Raw genomic sequence first — 24,966 nt, forward strand, 5'->3', positions numbered from 1 at the left:
CAGGTTTGCAAGTCCTTCACTCGCAAATGAACTGTCCTCTCAGGGACTCGAACCTGGATCCAATAGAAGGTTCCCGTTACATCAGAATTTTTCAGTGCTAACTACAACACTAAGGAAACCCATATATAATCATTTAGCTTCCAAAATACTGTATACTATTACTACGTCACATCAAACCACACTAATGGCGAAAGGTGTGTTCTAGTTAGCGTCATAACTGGATAAGCAAATATCTTCATACAATAACAACAGGTAATTATTTGAGCCAATTATATGATAATGTTATTAAGCGAGTCACAATTAAAGGACCGACTGGTTCACTTACTTGACAGTCTTGCTCAGCAGACAGCCAGTCGACCAAGACAATAGTTAGATCAGTTTTTCTGTTGGCCTCTCGTTAAACCATGTTATTATACATAGAAATTGCATGTAGCAAAAATCATACTTGATTATACGTCGAGGAAAATCATTCGGTGTTCTATTCATGGAGTTGCAAAGGAATCAATATGAGAGGAAAATCGATTACTGAAAAGGCAATTGTTCAAATACATGACTGATCAGATGTAACACGTACCGCACAACAAAGCCACTGGTGGGTAACCAAGTAACACTTATCATCCTTCCTGATGATCATTAACACACAATATGGTGGATTATACTGCAAGGTAGCGTTAAGAACAGAGGACTGAACCTTGCCTTTATACACTAGCACCATAAAGGCGTTCTGCCATCCTCAAACATTTCACCATGAACCATACATAAAATGAAAATCCAAACTGCCATGGGAATCTGATAAGTCATATGAACTCAATGGAATTCATTTTTCAATATACATGCTTTATGTGTATTATATTGCAGAGCATTTACTGAACCTACCAAGAATACTTTATCTTTTATCCTAAAATGTACATGCAAACTAAGATAGCAATAGGTGACTTTATAGTTTAAATGCTAGAGGTGGCATCTAGCTTAGTCAATGTTGAAGATGAGTACACCCAACCATCATCTTCCTGCAAAGAGGATATTGCCTTACGAAAAGCATGAGGCAAATGAATCTTATCAGAGCTTCACTGACACAGCTCGGACTCTACAGTATTTGGTGTGAGGATTAGTGAAGAGGTTGAAGTACTTGAGCACAAACAGTGCCTTCATGACTTCTTTAAGCAATCATGATTTAAGTAATTGCTTTACGTAATGTAGTATTTCTCTGATATACTTTTCCTGAATTTTGTAAACAATCATCAATGAGGTGGATAATGTAAACATGAGTGGCATTTCATAGCACATCAAGGGGATTTAATAGAAGACGGAATATATGGTATCAACCTCTGGAATTTTAATTCCCCAATACATGTTATAAGTTTTAAAATACATTACAACTGTATTTTCTTTCTACACAACCCTAATTGAAAAGAAATGAGAGATTGAAGAGAATGAGGCAGCAAGCTACCAAAACAGAGAAACAAATTCTATGAGAGCTGGTTAAAAAACTTGAACTTATTTGGCTAAGTTGATTTAATACAATGTAGTATCAAAGACTGAATTTCTTGATCACTCTAATTTCACTCACTGAAGTGGATACAATCATTATTAAGAAATATGAAGATTTCAAGACATGAAGGGCCTTGACGGCACTTGACATTAAGTCTACAGTTAATTCAAAGCATTAATGAAAGAAAAGTTCATGACCATAATCTTTTTTATATCAAGAACTATGGCATGATGTACTAATTGACTGAGAGGAGGGAACTGCAATCCTTACAATCACATGCCTTCAGTTCAAGATAATTCATGAACTATCTGAAACATCCCAAACCTAGGAAGAAAAGTTTCCAAATCACCTTCAGAAAGTTTCAATATCAAAATTCCCTCTTCTATAGCTATCTCAAAGGATAACAACCAAAATGTTGTTGTAACATTATTTCAAATATAAGACTACCCATTATCAAGAAGCATTCAATTAATGGAAAATTACAAGGATGAAGTCTGTGGTCTGCTATGTTGATATAGTTGTACAAACCATGTTCCTATATCTCTCTACATATCTAAAGGCAACTTAAAGGGACACATGAAACAAGCAAGGATGTCATCACTACTCAAAAGTAACCCTATCCTGTGTACATGTACTATATGATTTAGCAGTGTGCATAATTACTTATGATATGCCTTTGTGGTCTGATTCAATGCATGGAATGGGAAAGAATATAATAACATAAAGGAGAGACGTCTATATTGTGCTTTGCTCAAACATATTCTAGAGAAGAGCATAGTCTCTGTAATCTACGAAAAACTATCATTTCCTTTAATCAGAAAATTCTGAAGAGAGATTTGAAAAGACTGTGAAAATTACACCATCAGGTTACATTCAATCCATTAGTACTTCATGTTCCTGTTAATTTAAAGACCTGATAAGAAAATATATCAAATGGATACTGTTTTATCACCTGATTTTCTGTCCAATACTGAACACTGATTTTCTTGTTTACATTCTGAATTATTCACTACAATCTTCAGATAATTTACCTTTATTCTATCTATCTATACCTCTGATGCCAATTCCCTCCAGAAACTCACTCAAAAGGGGTGTCCACATCAAAAGATTCTCCATAGCTGAACTTCAGGGGAAATGATTTACCTCTCTCTATCAAATTTCAAACTCTCCAACATAATCCATGTCTGCATTTTATTTCCACTTTTCCCATTACTCAATAATTCATGTTCTTATCAATGATCTTTTTCTTTTTTAGGTCAACAAACTTCTCTCATTCTCAAGTGACTGATGTGCAAAGGTGTACTGTGCTGTGGCTAATATTGCATATACTGTAACTCAGAAACATTTGTACAAATCTTTTCTTACTGGGCACAAAACCTAATATACTTTGGTATATGAACAAATGAGGGCACACTGGTTTATGTGTCTGCTTGCATGAGTGTATGTTCAGTCGGTCCTAAGTGAAAGTATGTTTAATGGGATTTAGGAACATGTATTTTCATATTCATCAGGCTTAATTTCAGCATACTCTCTGTATCTCAACCGTGAAGGAAGTTGCTGCCTTTTTCATACAGCTGACAACCATATCAACATGCAGAGTTCCTCAGCAAATGTTCTGAACACCAACAAGCATTTGAAGTATTAATGATGGGTCTTGGAAACCTAAATGTATGGTGTTTAGGAAAAATCCAGTTTGCAAAATCATGCCTTGAATGTGTCAAATGACTTAAGTGATATGGATAAAATGCGTAGCAATTTCATCATACTGAAGTAGAAAACTAAGGCAGAGAATGCAAGTGAAAAATCCAGTTACATATCTCACAGAAGAGCATCTTCTCTGAACAATTCATAATTGTTCAGCGTTTCCTACTTTGATGAAATAGCATCGGGAAAAGACAAAAGAAACTGCACTCACTTGCTCTTATCCATTCTCTAGCTGTTATGTACACTTTACAAAAACTAGAGTCCCTCTGTCCACAGCCAAGCCAACCCAGAATCAAATGATGGAAGATTAGGCTGGAGGGCGAATACTCTACCGACCATGCTATCAAGGTGGTGGCATTTTGACAATATCAAAACCATCTATTTACATCATATATATGATTTTCCTCTCACTACTTTATAATGGGGATGTTCCTTAACATACAGGAAAAATACTTAATTAATGTCATCCTCTAACTTTAACATTAAAGCAATAAAAAATCAGGTACCAGGTAGAAAGACTTAATGATAAGCTTAGGTTCCATCTAAAAAGCAAATATGGTGAGGAAAGTAACCAGCTCCTATTTTCATTTGGTCAATAAAGAGAGTTTGATCAAGTGAGAGCCAACTGACTGACAATACCCCGTACTGTCTGGATTAGACCCTGATGCTGCTGTGGATTGTTGGTGATGAGTGAATGAAGCTGAACCATATAACTGTCAATGCTTTCTTCTGTTGGTGTTTCCTGGGTCCCTGACATAGAGAAAAACATAATGAAATATTTACAAAAACCTATACTATCAGCATTCCCCCTAAGCATTCATCAAATCTAACCCATATTAAAAATTCTATCAATGAAAATATCTGAAAGTCAGTTATCAAGTGAATTACAGTGTAGGTACCAAAAGTATATGTAAGCTTGATGAGTATACTCACCTCGTATATCATTCAATACATCTATTTTCTTGGGTATTTTACCATTTTCACAAGGGACTACTATTGCACACAGGAGAAAATAGTTAAGTATGTAGGTAGGAGAGTTTAAATCATGTAACAGTACGTTCTGAACAATGAACTTTTCTCTGTGCTGATGGTCACATTATGCTACTTTATTTTAATCTTGTAGACCAAGACAAATGGCATTTTAATACTTTGAATACTAAACTACCCTCAGCTGGCATCTTACTACAATTCAAGGCCTAGGCAATTAAACATGCTACAACTTGCTCCAAATTTTCTAACTGTTCTGGTGTACAATCTCTTACTGTAGAAGAAATGTTACTTCCATTTTATTCTTGTTCTTGCTCTCTGTACAAGTAAAACATGCTTTGAATAGCAGCAATATTTTCTATGGATGGAACAATCATTACTTCAAAGGAGCCTTCTTTTTCGCCAATACTGTTCTCTAATTATATGTCGAGTGGCCAGTTCCTTGTAGCACAACAATCATGGAGGGCTCTGGGATGACATGCTGGCCGGAGAGATGTAAAGGCATGGATGCTCATCTTAAAAGCTGTACAAGTGGTGTTAAGCCTCCTTTCTTCAAAATTACCAGGAGAGAAGGTCAAGCAATTTCCCAGAGGTGGTTCAAAGAGATGCTATGAATTACTTTCTCTAAATGACGAAAAAATTCTCCAAGTTACATACGGTTTTCTGTTCTCAGAAATCAGAATAAGAAAAACATTAAAATAAAAGCCTCCGATGTATAGTATCATAAGAAAAAATAAAAGATTAGCTTACCAGGAAGAGGAAGGGACAGGAAAGCTTTGGTAAGTGTTCGTCTGAGGGTCTCAATGTGCTGTTGAAGTGCTGCATTGTTGCTGCGCTGTTGACTGGTTTCAGATTCAAGCCTTTCAACAGTGTTTCTGTAACACAACAATCTTTGTAACTGTATGGTGCTTTAAATACAATTAATATTTAGTAATACTAAGAAATGCTAAGGTTTCAGATTCAAGCCTTTCAAGTTTCTTTAACATAATCTTTGTAACTTTACAGTACTTTAAATACAGTCAGTATTTTGTAGTACAAAGAACTGTAAAGGTTTCATATTCAAGCCATTCAACTGTATTTCAATAACATAACAATCTTTTATACTGTACAACACATAAAATATGGTCGGCATTTAGAAATACAAAGAAAAGCAAAGTTCTTCAAACAGCAACAGACCACTGGTTTCTTTTGAGGCTGATTGTAATAGTTCCTTTCCTCAAACATACTACTTATTCTCTCTTTTCTAACTCTGGTTACAATGAAACACATTCAGACACCCAAGCCTTAAACAATTGTGCATATTGAGTTTACATCCTAATATCAATTGCCAGTGGTCACAGTTGCTTTTATACTACTTTCCATTAACATTATCATTTCCATACTGATTAGCAGTAATACATCTACTGCCACTATTATGCTTCTGTTGTTTGTGGATTTACTTTGTTAATATCTATCTATCCAACTAGTAACACAAGTAATGTTTCCTGCATTCATGGGTATACTTGGAATGTGATTGTGGTGTGTCTCTGTACAAATATCATGCTAGTTTGAGGAATCTATCAACCTCAAATGTACAGAAGCCACCTGTGTTTACATGTGTTTACATTCTAAAGTTCTGGTGTGTATGAGTGTACAAATATATTTTTTTGTTTTGCACTAGAAATAAACACATGTCTTACTTCTGTTTATATAAGTGAAAGATTGCTCTCTTACTGGAGTGAGTATTGAGACACAATACTGTTGAGAAGTGTTCCATTCAGTTGTTGGGGTTACACGTTGTACCTATCTTCCTCAGGTTTCCCTGACTTATGATTACCTTGCCAAATGCAATGAATGACACATGAAACATAACTGCTACTCTGTACTGTTGTATCTCTTAACTATAACACAGCAAGTTCCCAAAAGGGACATATACTGAAGCATTTCATTATATTGGTGACAACTGACAGTCTGCAAACAGATAACATTATCTTATCATAAAAGAAATTCATGACAACAACAATCCAGAGAACTAAGTACTAAAAAAACAGCAAGAAATATCTGAATGAAACGGCTTTTACTTGAGGTCTAAAACTATGGCATCCTGCACTGATATTGCGCAGTATATGACAATTACATATACTTTGGATACTTACTTCATGCTTTCAATATGCTTCTGGAGAATAGCATTCTGTTCCTCATAATCTGTATTAGATTTGCGTAACTGCCGCAGCTCTGCTTCACGTGCTAGAAGGAAAAAGTTGTAGGTTAAAGCTTCTTTGGTCAAAGATATAGAGCTGCTAATGTCTTTTGTTATGGCTTACAAGCAGTCTGATCATGTGCCCTTTTTCTCTCATAAGTTTGAATGGAGAAAAACTGGAGAAGTGAAGTGTCTTAGACATCTGGGAGTAGACTTACCAGCAGATAGAACCATGGAAGCAGAAGTGAGTCATACGGTGGAGGAGGGGGGGAAAGTTCTGGGAGCAATGAAGAATGTGTGGAAGGAGAGAACATCATCTCGGAGCAAAAATGGGTATGTCTGAAGGAATAGTAGTTCCAACAATGTTATATGGTTGCAAGGCTTGGGCTGTAGATAGGATTATGCAGAGGAGGGTGGATGTGTTGGAAATGAAATGTTTGAGGACAATATGTGGTGTGAGGTGGTTTGATCTAGTACGTAATGAAAGGGTAAGAGAGAGATGTAAGGAAATAAAAAGAGTGTGGTTGAGAGAGCAGAAGAGGGTGTTTTGAAATGGTTTGGACTTATAGAAAAAAAGAGTGAGGAAAGGTTGTCAAATTTGTGTGTCAAAGGTGGAGGAAATAAGGAGAAGCAGGAGCCCATATTGGAGTTGGAAGTATGGAGTGAAAAAGATTTTGAGCAACCGGGGACTGAACATACAGGAGAGTAAGGGGCGTGCAAGAAATAGAGTGAATTGGAACGATGTGGTATACCGGGGTCAATGTGCTGCTAATGGACTGAACCAGGGCACGTGAAGCATCTGGGGTAAACCATGGAAAGGTCTGTGGGGCCTGGATGTGGATAGGGAGCTGTGGCTTCAGTGCATTACATATGACAGATAGAGACTGAGTGTGAACGAATGTGGCCTTTTTGTCTGTTTTCCTGGTGCTTCCTCGCTGAAGCAGGGGGTAGTGATGCTGTTTACTGTGGGGCGAGGCAGCACTGGGAATGGATGAAGGCAAGCAAGTATGAGTATGTATATTTGTATATAAGTCTGTGTATGTATATGTATATGTAAGTTTACACTGATATGTATTTGTATGTATATGTGTGTGTGTGTGGGTGTTTATGTATACATATGTATAAATGAGTGGATGGGCCATTCTTCGTCAGTTTCCTGGCACTACCTTGCTGACACAGCAGACAGCGATCAAATAAGTAAAATAAATAAATAAATGTAAAGTTTTAAAACTGTCTTGATAGGCAATAACAGTTTGAATATCAAGCCATGTCAGCAATGAATATTCCACTTCCACATAATTTTACATGTTGTTCCTCAGTTACATTTTCATTATCACTCTACTTTCTCTTCTCATTCAATAACCCAGTTTTTTATGGGATATTGGTGAAAAGTCAATCAATAAATATCTGACATTTGTAGAGGCTGATTACTATACCTCCTATGAACTTGATATATTGGATAAGACATCTGAGTTGTTATATCTTTAATTTCACATATACCAAAAAAAAAAAAAAAACTCTTACATCAAAACCATCTTTTTTTTACAAACAATGCTTCTACAATACAAGAAGTATATGAAAGAAAACTTCACATAATCATCAAGAATTATGACAAAAGACTGATTTCAAAATCTACAAACCTTTGTTGTGGTTCAGGAACTCTTCTGTAAAGATTGGTATCTCTAACGCAGACTGGGGATTCATTGATTCCTGTAATACAATATGAACTTTTTATTCAAAAGACATTGTGACAGTTTGATGCATAACCTCTGTTGAGGGAAATATGAAAGAATTAAAGGTACATATATCACTGTTAGACAGAAATACAGTCTTTTTGTTCACAAATGATTCATCATGGGACATAGGCTATGCATTAACATGGGATAGGGGGCTTACTCTTTCTCTCACTACATTCACCCTGTAGCACCACAAACAATCCACTTATCTATCTATATCTCTGATATCTGGTCCAGCTGGAACTCCCTCAAGGGGGTGGCCTCAACAACAGGGTCTCCATAACTAGTGAACTCCAATGCTGCTTCCTAGCCTTTAATGCTTTAACCTTAACAGGCCACTGGCAGAGGGCGACTCTAGTGCAGTGTTTGCAGATGCTCTTACCTAATGTTCCTACTGACTACTTCTACCTGATGTTCCAACTTAATGTTCCTACCTATTACCTCGACCTACTGCTCCTACCATTTTGCCAAAAGGCAGGAGTAGTATGTCATACTAACCATGGGAAAAATCTTAAGTAATGAAGAATGAGCTGTGAGTTAAGTGTAATCAATGCTATGTATGACAAGGAGAGATCATGTTTGTGAACAGAATGCCAAGAGTCCATGTGCGTGTAAGGTAGGAAGAATGACTGCTATATGGGTAGTGGGGTGCAACTTGAAAACCAGTGGTGCTGGCTCACTATGGAGCCACCACTAACTCTCCTGATACCCTGGTGGATAGTACTGGTAATATACTTCCCCGGTCATTGGCTGTCTACCAACCACTACCTACCAAAGATGGTCTACAATATATCCACACATTTTACATGATCATTCAAATGAGGCTTTGCTCCCATATCTGTGCCTATTACTGTTTTCCCCATATCTTGCTTTTACTTGCTGAAAAAACCTGTCATTTCATACATATTCTTTGGGCAAGTGGTCATGTGGTCTTTCTCAAATAATAACGAAACCAACATATACAATTCTGCATATAGTTTGATTATGTTGATTACTCAACTTACAAAGAAGCACAGAAACTCAACAATGGAAATGTCTGGGAAGGTGCCTGAACTGACAACCTTGTTGGGATACAAGGAAAAGATATATGTGATGGACACAAGTAGAGAGTTGTCATCAAATTATATGCACTTGGAAAACCTCTCCATACACCATTAAGCATTAGCAATATAATAAATCATGTATTACCTTTATCAAGCTCGGCTTGAGAGAATGCCATTCATGTCTAAATAATACTAGCATACTGCTTCATGCTCCTAAGCAGCTTAGAAAAAAAATCAGAGCACTTTCAGCATTGTACATCCCTTATGTTTCTTAAGAGAGGTCGACAGCTTGACATAAACAGCATGAACAACAGAAAAAAAATTCTGAATTTAAGTTCTTCCATCATACAGAAACAAATACCCTCTCTAACTTTTTAGTTACCAAAACAAAACAACTGACCTGTAAAGAAAACATGATAAGTTTTGAAGCAATAGCTTTCAAATTACAGAGGTATAAGTTCATTGAGGGAACCAGTTAAGTTATATGGGAGAGTGGTGAATGAGAAAAGTGGAATGTCTTAGGAATTTATGGTGTAGGAGGAAAGTTACTGGTAGCAATGAGAATTCCTGGCCTGTATATGGATGACAGAATACTGGAAATACTGAACATGTGTTTTACATAGCTGGGCTTTATGCATTATGGTTCACCTGTTTTGACTTTGCAAGGTTGTCTACCATGCATCCTTCAATTCTGTTAGGTACAGAAAATGAAACACCAATAGAAGAGGACATGCAAGAAATTACCTTTCTGACAATATCACAACTCCCCCATGCTCGTACTTCATATAACAACTAAGGTATGTCATCTGAATATCCACAAAAAAAACTTGAGGTGAGATGAATGAACAAATTATGCTTGGTATGGAGACTTATTTCTGTACCCATACAAGCTGTGTTCCAAAAACACATGCCTTGAGATTTAAGTGGCTCAGTGACTATACTATCATAGCTCAGTAAGTGAAAATTACCCAATAAAGAGTCAGCCATCCTCAAAAAACTAATGGCCAGCCAATAGTACAACAAAACAAATTGATACACTTCCCCACTCCCTCAGCAAGGTTCTCGTGATGCTGACAGCCATGGGACTGGCTCAGTTAAGACTGGTATACAAGGGAAACAAACCCACAGACAAAAAGCAATGGGCATTTCAGTAGCATTTACATATCTTTTCACCATATTTTGTTAGAATACAGATTTAAAAAACAAGACATATTGTCCTATAAAAAGGACAAATTATGCGCATAATAATACAGAAAGAAGCTGCATGAAATGGGATGTGGTCCTTAGATACCAACAGCACCAGTGCCAAAGTACATCCATCTTCTACTGCAGGGCAGGGTCTTACTGGACTTTAATTCAACAGCTGCAAGGAAGCTCTGTACAAGAATGCATTTAGAATCATATGGATGGGCATCTTTCAAATGATGAGCTATGAAAAGATACTGTAATATTCTTTTAATTAATATTAGAAGGTCTTGGCTAATGTCCTGTAGTAACACTGCCAAGTTTGCTCATCCTATAAACAAAAATAATCCCTCCAGACAGTGAAGAAGACTACCATTTTGTTTCTCATGAAATAGCTAGGCAAATATTACAAATAAGAAACAAATTTTATTCTGAGGTAAACTGTAATAAACAGCCTTCTTATAAAAAAGTAGTTATTCAATTATATTCAAATCTAGTAATATTTGTTAGAAGTGAACATGAAATCCTCCAGCTCAAGTATGATGCATCAAAGGGAGTGCAAGCACAACCAATTAGTCTAAAAACTAAAACACAAATTAACAACTTCAAATTACACATTCCTAAGTTGGTTCATTGGCTGAAAACAACAAATTTTGATTCCAAATAATGCTTTCTCCATAAAGAAAGCAGGAAAAGTCTGGCTCTGTCGATGGATATGAGTTAATGCTCTACTAAATTCTGTCTTTCTTACCTATGAGGTGGCATCAGGACCACACAAACAATAACTTCATCTGCACACATGCAATCTCTACTTGTTGTGTATAATGTACTAAAAGCAGAGCCTACCATCCACTGTAAATCTCCAGAGATTACTGTACTTTATGGTTTATCATGACCACTTCGTGTACCCTGCTGCACTCCCTATACACCAAATCGATCCCATTAATTCTCTATACTCCTCACTTCTCATCCTCCTCAATACCCTAAACCTTGTTCACTCCATCCTTCCATCTCTATCTAGGTCATTCCCTCTCCCTTGCATCCTTCATTTATGACACAAATACTCTACTCAGACTTTTGTTGCTCGTCCCTTCCATATGTCCTAACTGTTTCAGCAATCACTGGTTGGCCCCCCTCTGTCAGACTGTGCTTACAACCACATCACTCTCTGACTCTGATATTTCTTATGTGATGAACACTTCTCACATCACATATCCTAAGGAACTTCATTTCCAACACATCCAACTTCTTCCATTCTTAAGCAGTGAAGTCCCAAGACATCCATACAACACTTTATCTTTGCTCTTAAAGTTGCTGACCTCTCCTTCCACATGCTCATTAATGTACCTAAGACCATAGATCCCCTTTACACCTTAAGACTTACTTAAGACAATATGGCTATATCCACTTCCAAGTACCCAATGCACTCTCTCGAAGTTCTCGCCATCAAACTTATATTCAAATGGTTCTGCCACAACCTCATGAACTCTCTCATACCCCTTACCAGGTATACTCGGCTTCAAAATGAATTATCTATGTGAAAGCATTAAAGCTGTCTTGAATTTGGGTTGCACTTGGTTGAAAAAAAAAATTACCTGATGACATAATAAACAAAACAAGGAGTTATTATACTCCACCTGCTTGTGATTACACTGAGGAAAGGGTCACTTTTAGCAGGCATGTATAATTAAAGTACAATACTGGTGAAAAGCTTCTCACTCAAAAGGAGGCCTACCATTCCCTGCTACAGAGTGAAGAACACCCTTGAAGCTGAATGAACCTCTAGGTCCTGGTGTTATATAATACTAAAAATACTAAAATTAACGAAAATAAAAAGCACTATACTTTGTTTTAATCTGACTTTTCAAAAATAAGAAGAGGCAGACTGTGGGATTTATAGTTCTAAAGTACTGCACTGACATATTTCCAAGCTACACAATAATGCAAGCTCAGAAAATGACAGCAATCACAAGATATTTAACCATTTACAGACCAAAAGAACAAAGACTTACCTTGCATCCTTACGCAACCACTAAATGGCAACACCTGAACTTCAAGTTCTTTCCTAAGTAGGCCTCACAATAAATAAAATCAATCGAGTATGCTATTGGGTAGATAGTATGGCACTGTATAATCCTTGATTTGCTGCATCAAGGTCCATAAAAAGTATCTCGTGAAAAATTTTTCTGAGCCTACTGGAATGTTAACGGCATGATTGTATTATGCTTCATTACCAGATAATCAAGTCTATATATGTGGTGAGGGCTCACTGCCAAGGAATACCTCTAGCATCAGATGATAGATTAAACAGAGAATCAAACTAAGGCCAAGACTAATATCCTGATCAGCTAATGGATGACAGAAAAAAAAGTATCTCCGTAAAATAGATGTAACCCTGAACTTAGATACAGAATAGACATATTTTCTAAACACAGCATTTGAAGATATAAAGCTTCAAAGATAAAAAGATATAAAGATTGTCTTTGATAACTGATACACAGGATGTCCTTGATCAAAACCATTGAAAAATGCTGTTTTGCAGTTATATGGCAGATAAATTACATGCAGTCCTTGATTAAACCCTTTGGTGTTACTGGCATCAATCTCAGCTTATGTAGCCAACCTACACATTTAATTTCTCACTAAAAGTTAAATCATGCATACACTATAGGCTCTGTTAGCTGGCTTTAAATGGCAAAACAAACAAAGTCACTGGAGCTGCCTGAAGGCCTCAATATCCTGCTAGTAATAATGGTGGGTTGTTGCATGCCATTTCCTGGGACTCGCCACATCTATGTGGCCCATCATGGACCACAGTGTCACTATCATGCTCATGCTACTGGTACATGGTATTGGACTATCTAGCAGATAATGCATTTTTTCTAAATCATAAATGCTCAACTCCACATACGTAAAAGAAAAAAAATCTGCACCTAATGAAAATAAACCTCCACCCCTGAATTGCAAGAGAATGTAATTCTGATACTAAGGATTGACCAATGCAGTAGATTGTTTTTCTTAACAAAATTGGTTGTTTTGATTTTTAGGGAAAAAAGTTCTAACATTTATTGTGCATCCTTTCATAAATAGAAAAAAAAGGTTATTTTTTTTTGCACATTGCAGAGGCTGAAAAAATCAAAAATACTCAAAAAGGCTGCTTAGCACAGCCATCATTCTAAAGCTACCACATTTCTGTCTGAAATAAAGCAACAGTATGCTGCCCCTGAAACTCTTGAAAAAAAAAAGCAATAACCTTAGAAATTAAATTAGACAAGATCACATGCTCTAAAGCTTTAGAACATGCTTATGATAATGGCAGGCTTAACTTACCTCCCATAACAATGGAAAAAACTATCATTAAAGATTCTGTTAAGATCAAAGAACTTTCAAAAACTGTGGCTGCTTAAACTCATTCAAATGATAAGAGGTAGGAGTGCATTAGTGACTAATATGAAGCAGTTATTGGGTAAAGCATTTGACGGGAGGATCAACATTATTGTCAGATGCTTGAGAGCAGACATATGCTTAATTACAGAGAAAGCATTGAGTTTAATTAAGGATCTGAAGGAAGATTCTGAAGATAATTCAACAGTATAGCCTTTTACTTAAACTTTTCTATTATATCATTTTCTGATTGTTTGGCAAGATTGTAGCATATACTACAAAATGTGCTTCCAGTCTGTTATCTGAGGATGCAATACCTAACATTTTCCTATGTGAAAATTTGTTTTGAGTGATGTCATTTTGATTAGTCAAGTTTTCAGAATGAACTATAACTGATAATTAAAGACATCCAGTAAAGGACAAAAAAGTACCAGATGGGTCTACCAACATTATCTAGAAAATCTGGAAAAATTCACTTATAGCATATATTCAAAATATGTAATACAAAGCCTATATATGAAATTTCATGGGTGAAATAATAGCCATATTCCATGGAAAGGTCTGTGGGGCCTGCATGTGGATAAGGAGCTGTGGTTTCAGTATATTACACATGACAGATAGAGATTGAGTGTGAACGAATGTGGCCTTTTTTGTGTTTTCCTTATGCTGTCTCACTGAAATGGGGGTAGCAATGCTGTTTCCTGTGGGGTGAGGTAGCAAAAGGAATGGATGAAGGCAAGCAAGTATGAATATGTACATTTGAACATATGTATGTCTGTGTATGTATATATGTTATATGTATATGTGTGTGTATGAGCATTTATGTATATACATATGTGTATATGAATGGATGGGCCATTCTTCATCTGTTTCCTGGCACTAACTCGCTGACTTTCATTCCTATTTTTCATAATCATCTTTTTCTCCCGAGATGGCCATGATTAGGGCATGTATGTCCATGCCAAGTTGATCACTATTAAAGAAAACATTCAAGGTTACATCCACAACCAATGCATACTTCCCTAATGTCCTAACAGCAAATAGTTATGTACCTGAAAGACCCAATGAAGCACAATGGAGATTAGTAAGCGACTAAGCTAAAGCCTTTTCAGAGCAAGACAGTTGCCAAGAGACTGCCTCTCTCTGCATATGTATCATCCAAATGGAAAACAATCTAGGCAACTGGTTATACAGGAACAATGCACAATACAATACCTGTGCTTATCTCTGTGTCAACTTTTAAAATCATACGACACACGAAAACTTTGGTCTCTTTATTGTTGCATTACAGTATTCAGCTTTGATTGACTGCAGTGCTTGATAAGATGATTCTGACAAGAAATTCACAGATTTCTGTATTACCAAAACAGCTTAAAAGTCAGCGTGCTGAAGAAATGGCACAAATGACAACAAAACTGGTGTGACCTCATGCAGTTTTGTTGAAATTAAACAAACTGCCTTGATTAATAAGAATACTGCTGGTATCACAATTTATAAGCCAATGACACATGAGGCTCATGATATCTAAGCACTCTTAATCTGACTCATATGAAAGACTGGCATGACATACCAGATACATGTGGTTCAGGAACTTGGCTTATCAGTGGAGGTGATTTTTTCTTTAAAAACCTGCCCAATCTAAGCATCTATAAGAGCTCGCATGAAGGTCCATTAGAAAGTAATACCACACAAGTTACCACAATCTGTCACTACCTTAAGGCTTACACCTTTGCTGCACTGGCTACCTAGCACCTGATCAACACTAGTACTCTCCTATTTCAATTTGACTTCTTAGTACTCAAACTCTTAAATCAACTGACAGGTAGCAACTTAGCTCTGGGCAGCACATGGCCAATAGTAAGGGGATGTATCAACTTGTTTGGGTCTTCTGTGGTCTGTTATTGGCTAGCTCATGAAAAGAGGCTGTTTGAGAATGGCAGGCACTTCAGTTGGGTAATTCACAACTTACCAAATTATTGTTGTCCAATTGCCCAACTGGGGAAACCTGGGAGCATGTATCTTCCGAGCTCTGTCGAGTACACAAGAAAATTATACTAAGCCATCTTGCTTTAAATTTAAGAAATGCTGTATGTGGCATTCACAAGAATAAAATAAGAGTAAAAGAAATTAATAAACAAAAAGAGACAAAACAAATTACTGATATATGACAAGCTGATACTAATTTGTGCCAAAACACAATTTGGTATGATGAATAATTGAAACATTTTTGAATTATTTGATATGTAATAGTTCACTATTTCATACAGTATCTCACTGATTTGTTGAAATACTTTAGATTGATCAAACATTCAAAAAATCACCATTTCTAACTGATTTATCTGGCTTTAAAATTCCAATAGATTCAAATTTTCAGTATGCTAGTCACGCAAATTCAGTAATTATTTTGCCAAAAGATCTACAGGCCCATTGACATGCCAGAAGCACAAAAAGTACACCCACACTGCCTGCAAGGATGTACATTACCTTTCACCATGTGCCAATACAGTTATACCATCTCCCATATAGGTAGTGTGGGTTTCCCATGAAGCAAAGCCTAAAACAGCATCATCCTACCTCTTCCTCATCTTCTTTTCTCTCTTCAACATCTTTCCTGGACTTCTTTGGAGGAGATGGAGTCTTTTCATTTCGCTGCTTCTGCATAAAGTTCTTGTAAGCATCTGTTTTCTGATATTCCTCTAGTTCCTTTTGATATCTGGGTGGACATGAAAGACATTATCAACCAAACTAAAAGCCACAACAAAAACTTTAAAAATCTTAAATACCTTACCTAATATGGTACTTCCTTCACATAGAACACCATTACATATCATTCCCAAACACTTCAAGTCAACATGATCTGCATACCCTAATAAAAAAAAAACATAATCATATGTCTGGCACACTTGCTAAGGAGTCTTTCAATTTGATTTGGCCATCTTAGTGTCAGATATACAGATGGGTTAGACACACAACTTTTTCCAAAAAATATTAGTTACCACTACCTTGACACATTCTGTAGTAATCATAATTTTAAGTAATGTCTAAAGGTGGTTTGATCGAGTGAGTAACGTAAGGGTAAGAGAGATGTGTGGAAATAAAAAGAGCGTGGTTGAGAGAGCAGAAGAGGGTGTTTTGAAGTGGTTTGGGCACATGGAGAGAATGAGTGAGGAAAGATTGACCAAGAGGATATATGTGTCGGAGGTGGAGGGAACGAGGAGAAGAGGGAGACCAAATTGGAGGTGGAAAGATGGAGTGAAAAAGATTTTGTGTGATCGGGGCCTGAACATGCAGGAGGGTGAAAGGAGGGCAAGGAATAGAGTGAATTGGAGCGATGTGGTATACCGGGGTTGACGTGCTGTCAGTGGACTGAATCAAGGCATGTGAAGCGTCTGGGGTAAACCATGGAAAGCTGTGTAGGTATGTATATTTGCGTGTGTGGACGTATGTATATACATGTGTATGGGGGGGTTGGGCCATTTCTTTCGTCTGTTTCCTTGCGCTACCTCGCAAACGCAGGAGACAGCGACAAAGTATAATAAAAAAAAAAATAAATTCTTAAACATGGTTTACTGTGCTCGAGGTTTTTTGCACCAGATGAGATAACCTACTTGATAAGAGGAAGTTTAAGTGATTTAGCAACAGAGGAAGAAAACATGTCAGAGAAAAATATAACAAGGCAATGTCCATGAGAAAATATTTAGAAAAAACTCTGAATATCACTAAAAAGGGCATGAAACTTTACTGCACCTAAAAGATATTTCTTACATACATATTCACCATTTCCTGCATCAGCAAGGTAGCATCAAGAACAGATGACTGAGCATTAGAGGGAGGCACAGAATTATCCTTTACGATCCTTCAAGGAAAGGTAAAGGATAATATTGTATTCCCCCCTCTGATAACATCTTACATAAAAATCTTTAGACATTTGTTGCCAAATATAAGGCTTTCAAAGGCTGGTGTCTAATAACCTATGCATATTCAGTGATCTTAATCAAAAGCATTCTAAAAACTAAAGATTTAAAACTTTACCTCATCAATTAAATACGTTACTTAAAAAAAAAAATGCTAGAAATTCACCTTTCCTTATCCGCCTCAGCAGCCTCCAGGTACTTTGTCTTTGCACTGACATCTAGCTGAGCCCACCGCTGAGCCACTAGCTTAGTTATTTCATGGAAGGCCAGGCCGGCATTGGTTTGACGGATGATTTCACGTTGATCACTCATGAACAACATATAACCTATGAAAATAATTGAGACAGGTATTATCACAGGATGAAAAAATCCTTCTATCACAGGATGAAAAAATCCTTCATGTGCTTATATGGGATATACAAAATTTGAATATAATATGTGTGTGATTATAAAATTATTACTTATTTTGTTAACACCACTATAGCCCTCCTAGAAACTAAAAGGTGATGATTATGTCACCCTCACTCCAAAGGAGGTAGACTGAGGTCTTCCTTCTCGTTTTCATAACTCATTTCACCAACAATGACACCATCCACACTGCATTCTCTTAGACTTTTTCTAGCATTTCTATATGTTTACTCAAGTTAGCAAACCAAGATACTGAAGCATATTCCAGCTTTTATCCGATGTAACTCATATATTTTGCTGTCTATCCACTGAAGGCAATGATGAAAATGCCTAATATAAGGCATGCTTCCACAACAATTTTCTTGATGATTTTCCAACAATACATTAATCTTTTTTTCTTGTTCATTTCTATTTACTGCTTACCTCTACAATATGGAGGGTTACTAAACCTATGGCAACTATCTCTTAACATTCCTTTAGTAACTTAAAACTTTCCAAACTTTCAGTAAGCCATAGAGTATGCTGTGGGACATAACAGGTTCTACTTTTACTATTTTGTGTATGCAAATAGAGACTGGATGTGTGCAAATGAAGTCATACATAGTGAGATGTGTGATATATCTAGAAGTGTTTACATCACAAAAAAATATGATTACTACAGGTTCTCATCAGTATATTCAATCATTTTGTATGACTGACACTAATTACTATTACATAATAGAAGGTGTGAATCTCATGCAACCTTCCTTAACTTCTTCACATAAGATAACAAATGTATTGAAAAATTTAGGCTCAAGTGCCTGGAAACAAAGAGAAAGATACAAGTTTCAGCATTAACAACTTTTGGCAATGATATGTCTGAGGACAACATGTGGTGTGAGGTGATTTGATTAAGTAATGAAACGGTAAGAGAGATGTGTGGTAATAAAAAGAGCATGGCTGAGAGAGCAGAAGAGGGTGTGTTGAAATGGTTTGGACATATGGAGAGAATGAGTGAGGAAAGGTTGACAATGAGGATATATGTGTCAGAGGTGGAGAAAACAAGGAGAAGCAGAAGACTAAACTGGATGTGGAAGGATGTATATGAGTGGATGGGTCATTCTTCGTCTGTTTCCAGGCCCTCCCTCACTGACGCAGAAAACGGCTATCAAGTATAATATATATAATACGCGTGTGTGTGTGTGTGTGTGTGTGTGTGAGAGATGATGTGCTTTTCTTCATCTGTTTCCTGGCGCTACCTCACTACTGCATGAAATGGTGTTCAAGTATGAATTTCTATCTATATTTATTTATCTATACTCGATTGTCGTTTCTCATGTCAGCGAGGTAGTGCCAGGAAACAGAAGAACAGTCCATCCACTCATATACACATACATATACATGTTTTAGACATCTGGGAGAGGACTTAGCAGCGAATGGAACCATGGAATCAGAAGTAAATCACAAGGTGGGGGAGGGGTGAAGGTTCTGGGAGCCATGAAGAGTGTGCGGAAAGAAAGAACATTATCTCGAACAGAAAAAAAGGGTATGTTTGAAGAAATAGTAGTTATAACAATAGTATATGGGCTACAGATAGGGTTGTTGGAAATGAAATGTTTGGGGACAATACGTTGTGTGAGGTGGTTTGATCAAGTAAGTAATGAAAAGGTATGAGATGTGTGGAAATAAAAAAAAGTGTGGCTGAGATAGCAGAAGATGGTGCATTGAAATGCTTTCTAGTCTAGAAAAATCCTATCATAAATCCTTCAGAAAGATGGTCAGGAGGGTCTCCTCTTTCATTGTAAAAGAATGGTGGAAATTTTCACATCATCAAAGTACATTAGATACCTTAATTCCTATTGCTTGATTAGTGTAGATCATCAGCTATTACACACTTTATCATGTCCCTTTCCTCTGTATTCTATTTCCTCTCTCAACCACCACATCCCTTAAAACATCATTTAACGACATTAAATAAGTCATATCTGTATTCAAAATTCGTAAATACTTTTCTCCTTTCAATCCTTCTTTTGTCTACATACAAAGAACAAAACAAATCTGTTGACCCATTTCATAAATTCCCTTATTCTCCTCATGGCAGATCTTACCGTGCTGTATTTCTTTAATTCAGCCTCAGTACCTGATATACTGCTGTTACACACCTAAAGCAGAATGGTCCTGGAGATAACCATTTTCAGAAAACAGGGCCATTGTTTCAAACATTAAAGTGTTAATGACATCTGAAACATCATCTACTGAATGAAACATAATCGTCTAGATATCACCCACAACAGGTTATTCCCTTTCTGGCTTAACTGAGATACCTGGATTGCAATATAAACAGAGAAAGAACAGGGTTCCTTTTAAAGTTCTGATGCCTAAGTAAGTACCATCTACTGGGGGGGGGGGGGGGGGGTAGAATAACTGTAAAATTAAAATATGCAGATGTATCTGACAATTTGTAATGATCATACTGTGGATGTAGGTGAATAAAGTAACCAATGGTTAATCAAAAATGGAATTTACACTTTAAATATCAAAATACTGCTTTTATCTGATCAATCAACACTTTAATCTGTGTATCTCATGAAACATCTCCATTACTGGATTACTAGCACTCTATGACAATTAACTTCTCCAAACTGGGACTTGAAATATGAAAGACAAAAGGTTTTCAGTCAACCTTGAAACTGTAAAAAAAAGTCTTCCAATAAATACCACAGAGCCTTAATCTAACCAACCTGACAGTGGTCCTTTTGGTGCATTGGAATCCTTAGGGAGGAGCCTTCGCTTCCGACCCTTAGGCCATCCCTTCTTCTTGGGGGAATTGTCATTGCTTGTTCCTGCTGCACCTGTTGTCATAGTGCCAACTTGGCCACTGCAAATAAGTGTCTTAAAGTACCACTGATTTATGGATGCTATTTGAACTTCTTTTCTATAGCTCAAAAGAAACAGACATACTAAGCTATCCTCATAAATGACACACAGTAAACATCAGATATGTGTAAATTACATGGGTGATGTATGTAGTTAACTATCTAAAGCATAACCTTTTCCTGCTAAATTCAATTTACAGCAAGTATCTGAAAAGCAATACAGTAGTATTATATCAGCAATTTGTGGAAATCATAAATAATTTGGGAATGCATTTGATGTGCAAAAACTTACAATTATGATCCACAGCTCACCTTCAGGAACTATGAAAAATGAATCTTTCTGGTTTGGTATACATATTATCTCTTAAAAAGATAAAAGAAACATGTCATACTTTCATAATTATGATCTAAATCTTTCAAAGTGCAAAAATATTCTACACATTATAATAGTAGAACATAGTCTGCTTGGGAAGAATAAGTGAATGTTAACAAATGTTAGTTTCTACCCCCTCACTGATTGGACAAAAAATAATTGCAAGGGGGAAATTACATTACCTTGTCTTTGCTGATCTTACTGTAATTACATAATCTTTTTTATTCAATCAGCCATTATATGAAATATATATACAATCTTTCAGTAAGTCCTGTATAAAGATGCGAGCCATTTTGGAGTAATCAGAGACTAATACTTAATTTGATTTAATAATTACCTGACCTAATCCTATAAAATGAGTTAAATAATGATAGACAGACAGACATTTAATCACAGATGAATAATGTATGAGACACAGTCCACATAACCTATTGACATGTACTGATCAATACCAGTACGGGAGCTAGTAAATGAATTAATCGATACCTTCTATAAGTAAAAAAAATAGGAATATGCTCATTTATAATCAGTCATATCATCCCACATGCATGAAAACCTAGTTTGGGGTAGATAATATATCAATATGCCACCAAATGAGGTCTAATAATACATACAGACACACACCGACCAAAATGGTACCGTACCAATATAGTCTTGAGACGATTGCATTTAAATATAACTACAATCATTTATAATAAAAGGACACTCAGGTGTTCATAAAACTCATGTGGATCAATTAAAGATATCTACGTAACTAGGTAATAAAAAAAAAGAGGGTAAGTGAATCACGACATCAATATATATACGTCGTGTGAATGGCAATGACCTTTCTGGTCAAGAATGTTCACAGAACATGAGTTGTGGTGGGTAGCCATTCTGTAATGACCTATAATACACAACAAATGTATTCTCCAGACCCCTTAACCTAACCTATAAACCTATGTGGTGATCATATAATGGGTTATATGTGTGGTAAGTATGCCATGTTTAAATGTGGTATGTGTGTGTGGTTTTCTCTACCAGAAATTGACCACTTGCACGTAATAGATTATAAAACAATTAATCTTATCTCTAAATGTTCGAAATGCACTACAGCAGTTCAAATAAAATGAGAAACCTTATGGCATGCATAAACTACAACTGTAGAATACATGATATACATAATAAACCTAAAATAAATACATGACCAACAAACCACAATATTTGGCACCTTTAACCTCATTGCCAAATCCTCCCACCTACAACAATTTCATAGCCATTAATACTCATTAATATACAAAGGTTGCAACTCATTAAAACATAATATTATCACAATGATGTAAATGACGGTCATGACATGATATGACCTAACTAGTCATCAATGACCCGAAAATGAAATACATATTTTAGGAAGCGGATTAACAATATCAAATCGGTAGCATGCACCTGGCCTTCGTTATTCGATAGGGCAGTTTTGTTTTACTATTACTGAAGAAAGTAACGTACTTAGAACGTTGAGGACGCTCTGATATTCATTATACTAGTTACTTCTACGGATCGGAAGTGATTATCCGTTACACTAGGGAGTAATAATGGTTTTATAGAGGAAAATAATACTCACGATTCACGTAGCCTCTTAAGCGGATGGGAGATGTTCCAGTAATGGCTTGCTCGGATCATAACATTGCCTGAAATAGCACAGCCTTGAAGAATCCTCTATTCATGTCTACGCATCACCTGAATATGGTAATGGATATAAGTAATTTATAATAAATTTGATTAAATACGCGTATTTTCTTAATAAATGAGTATGTGTACTGAGTAAAGTCTTTTAAAAGATTCGCAAATACTTCCCCTAAAGCCTATCGCGCTTTGCAGTATTAAATAATTATACCAAACATGAATGATAATGCACAATACATGCATGACTACGTGATGTAATTTATTAATAACTGCTTCTAATTGATTCCAATTAAATCTGGGAACAAAAGGAGAAGACAATTAAACGAAGCGTGAGAAGTTGCCAAAGGCAAACAGCTGATGTTTCTGGCTACCCTTCTCATTATCTATGATATCCTATGTCTTCCTCTATCTAATACGAGAATTTAGTAACATATCTTCCGTGATATGAATTAATGTGAATCATACACAATAGCAAGCTAAGGTCAGTGTTTGTCTTAGATTAGGCGAAATATTTTTTAAAAAAATACAGCCAGACATTTCTCGAGCAACAGCGTTTGCCTTACCACATCATCATCATCATCATCATCATAAATCAAGATATTCATAATAAATTATTACTTTAGATACTTATAATACAGTATTCCGTACTTATTTCAACAAGACTAAGTCCTGTTAGGAATGAGCTTGCTTATTGATTTTATATTCAGCAGGAAAATGTTACGTAATTGTATTGGAAGGTGTTGGTAATGGGCATATGAATCATGAAAGAAGAATGTCAAGGCAGGTTAGAGAAATACTAATTGTGCCAAGAATTTATTCATGGAGCATCTTTATTTCCCCCATAAAGAGACAATATGGCTCATGTTTACATATAAAGACGCTAATATTTCTGAGAAAAGAAGAAATATGCGTATCTCCTTACTTTCTGATGTTATATACCTGCGATATACATAGCTTTTTTTTTTTATGGAATTTTCGAGACATATCTAATGGCTAAATGTTTTCTTCATTTGACTGTAATTTATTTAAACCTTATATGGCTCTGTCATGTGTAACAATAGATGGAATACAAGGTAATTGAGGACAATGGTGGTACAATTTTAGGCTTTAATAATAATAATAATAATAAAAATAATAATAATAATAATAATAATAATAATAATAATAAATATAATCAATAATATTACAATAATGTCCATTCACAATCAAAAACAAAAAATATTCATCCCTCGGAGATTAAATGATAAATAGGTACCTAGCTTAGGCTCTGTGTGTGTGTGTGTGTGTGTGTGTGTAGTCAGCCTGCTCGAGGTTGCACCGCAAGAGAAAAGTCACCATTGGTGGAGCTGTATTATAGAAAGTTCAGTCGCGTCAGATAACTTCTCATCAATCCAGAGGAGTCCACATTTACCCGCTACTGGAAGTGGCGCAGCGTTCAGCTGCAGGAGTCTTTAGAATGAGTTCCTGGCTATCACCAAGGATGGTTATACATGCAATTATGTTCGTTTCTTGCCTTAAACCTCGAAGCTTTGGAAGTCTTTAGCCTTTCATGTCTTTCCCAACAACCCCCCACCTGGCACATTTTAAAAGACAGCTTTTTCACTTCCTCCAAAATTCGCAAACACTTTTCCATTGTCTCTTTTTTGCGTGGCTGGAGCCTCGAACGTAATATATATATATATATATATATATATATATATATATATATATATATATATATATATATATATATATATATATATATATATATATGCGAAGGGTAGGAAAAGGGAAGGTGGAAATCCTCCCCTAATGTATCACTTTCGAAAAAGCAGGAACAGAGAAGGAAGCCAAAGGAAGATTTCTGTCTCTAAGACTCATTGATCCTCACAATACAATCCAACCTCAATTATTATGGTACTCAATTCTCTATAAACCGCACATCTAAACCACTCCATAGATAACCACTTAAGTTGAAATAAGAAGCTGATCCCTGCCTTCTAATCCACTCTTTAAACACCATCCCATTACGTATACACACACACACACACACACACACGCCTGA

General features: G+C 36.2%; 1 protein-coding gene across 3 annotated transcripts; it reads right to left on the reverse strand.

Annotated features, from left to right (window-relative positions):
• Window positions 1–1,319: 1,319 nt before the first annotated feature.
• On the reverse strand, window positions 1,320–22,949 carry LOC139764831 (high mobility group protein 20A-like). Of its 3 annotated transcripts, none has more exons than XM_071691806.1 (9): window positions 22,861–22,949; window positions 20,753–20,889; window positions 17,791–17,950; window positions 16,285–16,423; window positions 15,680–15,739; window positions 8,003–8,072; window positions 6,319–6,409; window positions 4,934–5,058; window positions 1,320–3,946 (listed from the first exon to the last, which is right to left on the reverse strand). In XM_071691806.1, exons 1-9 carry the CDS (start codon window positions 22,917–22,919, stop codon window positions 3,807–3,809), a joined length of 981 nt encoding a protein of 326 aa, XP_071547907.1. In that variant the 5' UTR covers window positions 22,920–22,949; the 3' UTR covers window positions 1,320–3,806. The 3 variants fall into 3 exon arrangements, with proteins under 3 accessions (XP_071547907.1, XP_071547909.1, XP_071547908.1); XM_071691808.1 differs by lacking the exon at window positions 22,861–22,949 and adding an exon at window positions 22,746–22,833; XM_071691807.1 differs by lacking the exon at window positions 15,680–15,739.
• Between the last annotated feature and the right edge of the window lie 2,017 nt (window positions 22,950–24,966).

This window comes from Panulirus ornatus, chromosome 51, assembly GCF_036320965.1.
Source record: "Panulirus ornatus isolate Po-2019 chromosome 51, ASM3632096v1, whole genome shotgun sequence".
Lineage (NCBI taxonomy): Eukaryota > Metazoa > Arthropoda > Malacostraca > Decapoda > Palinuridae > Panulirus > Panulirus ornatus.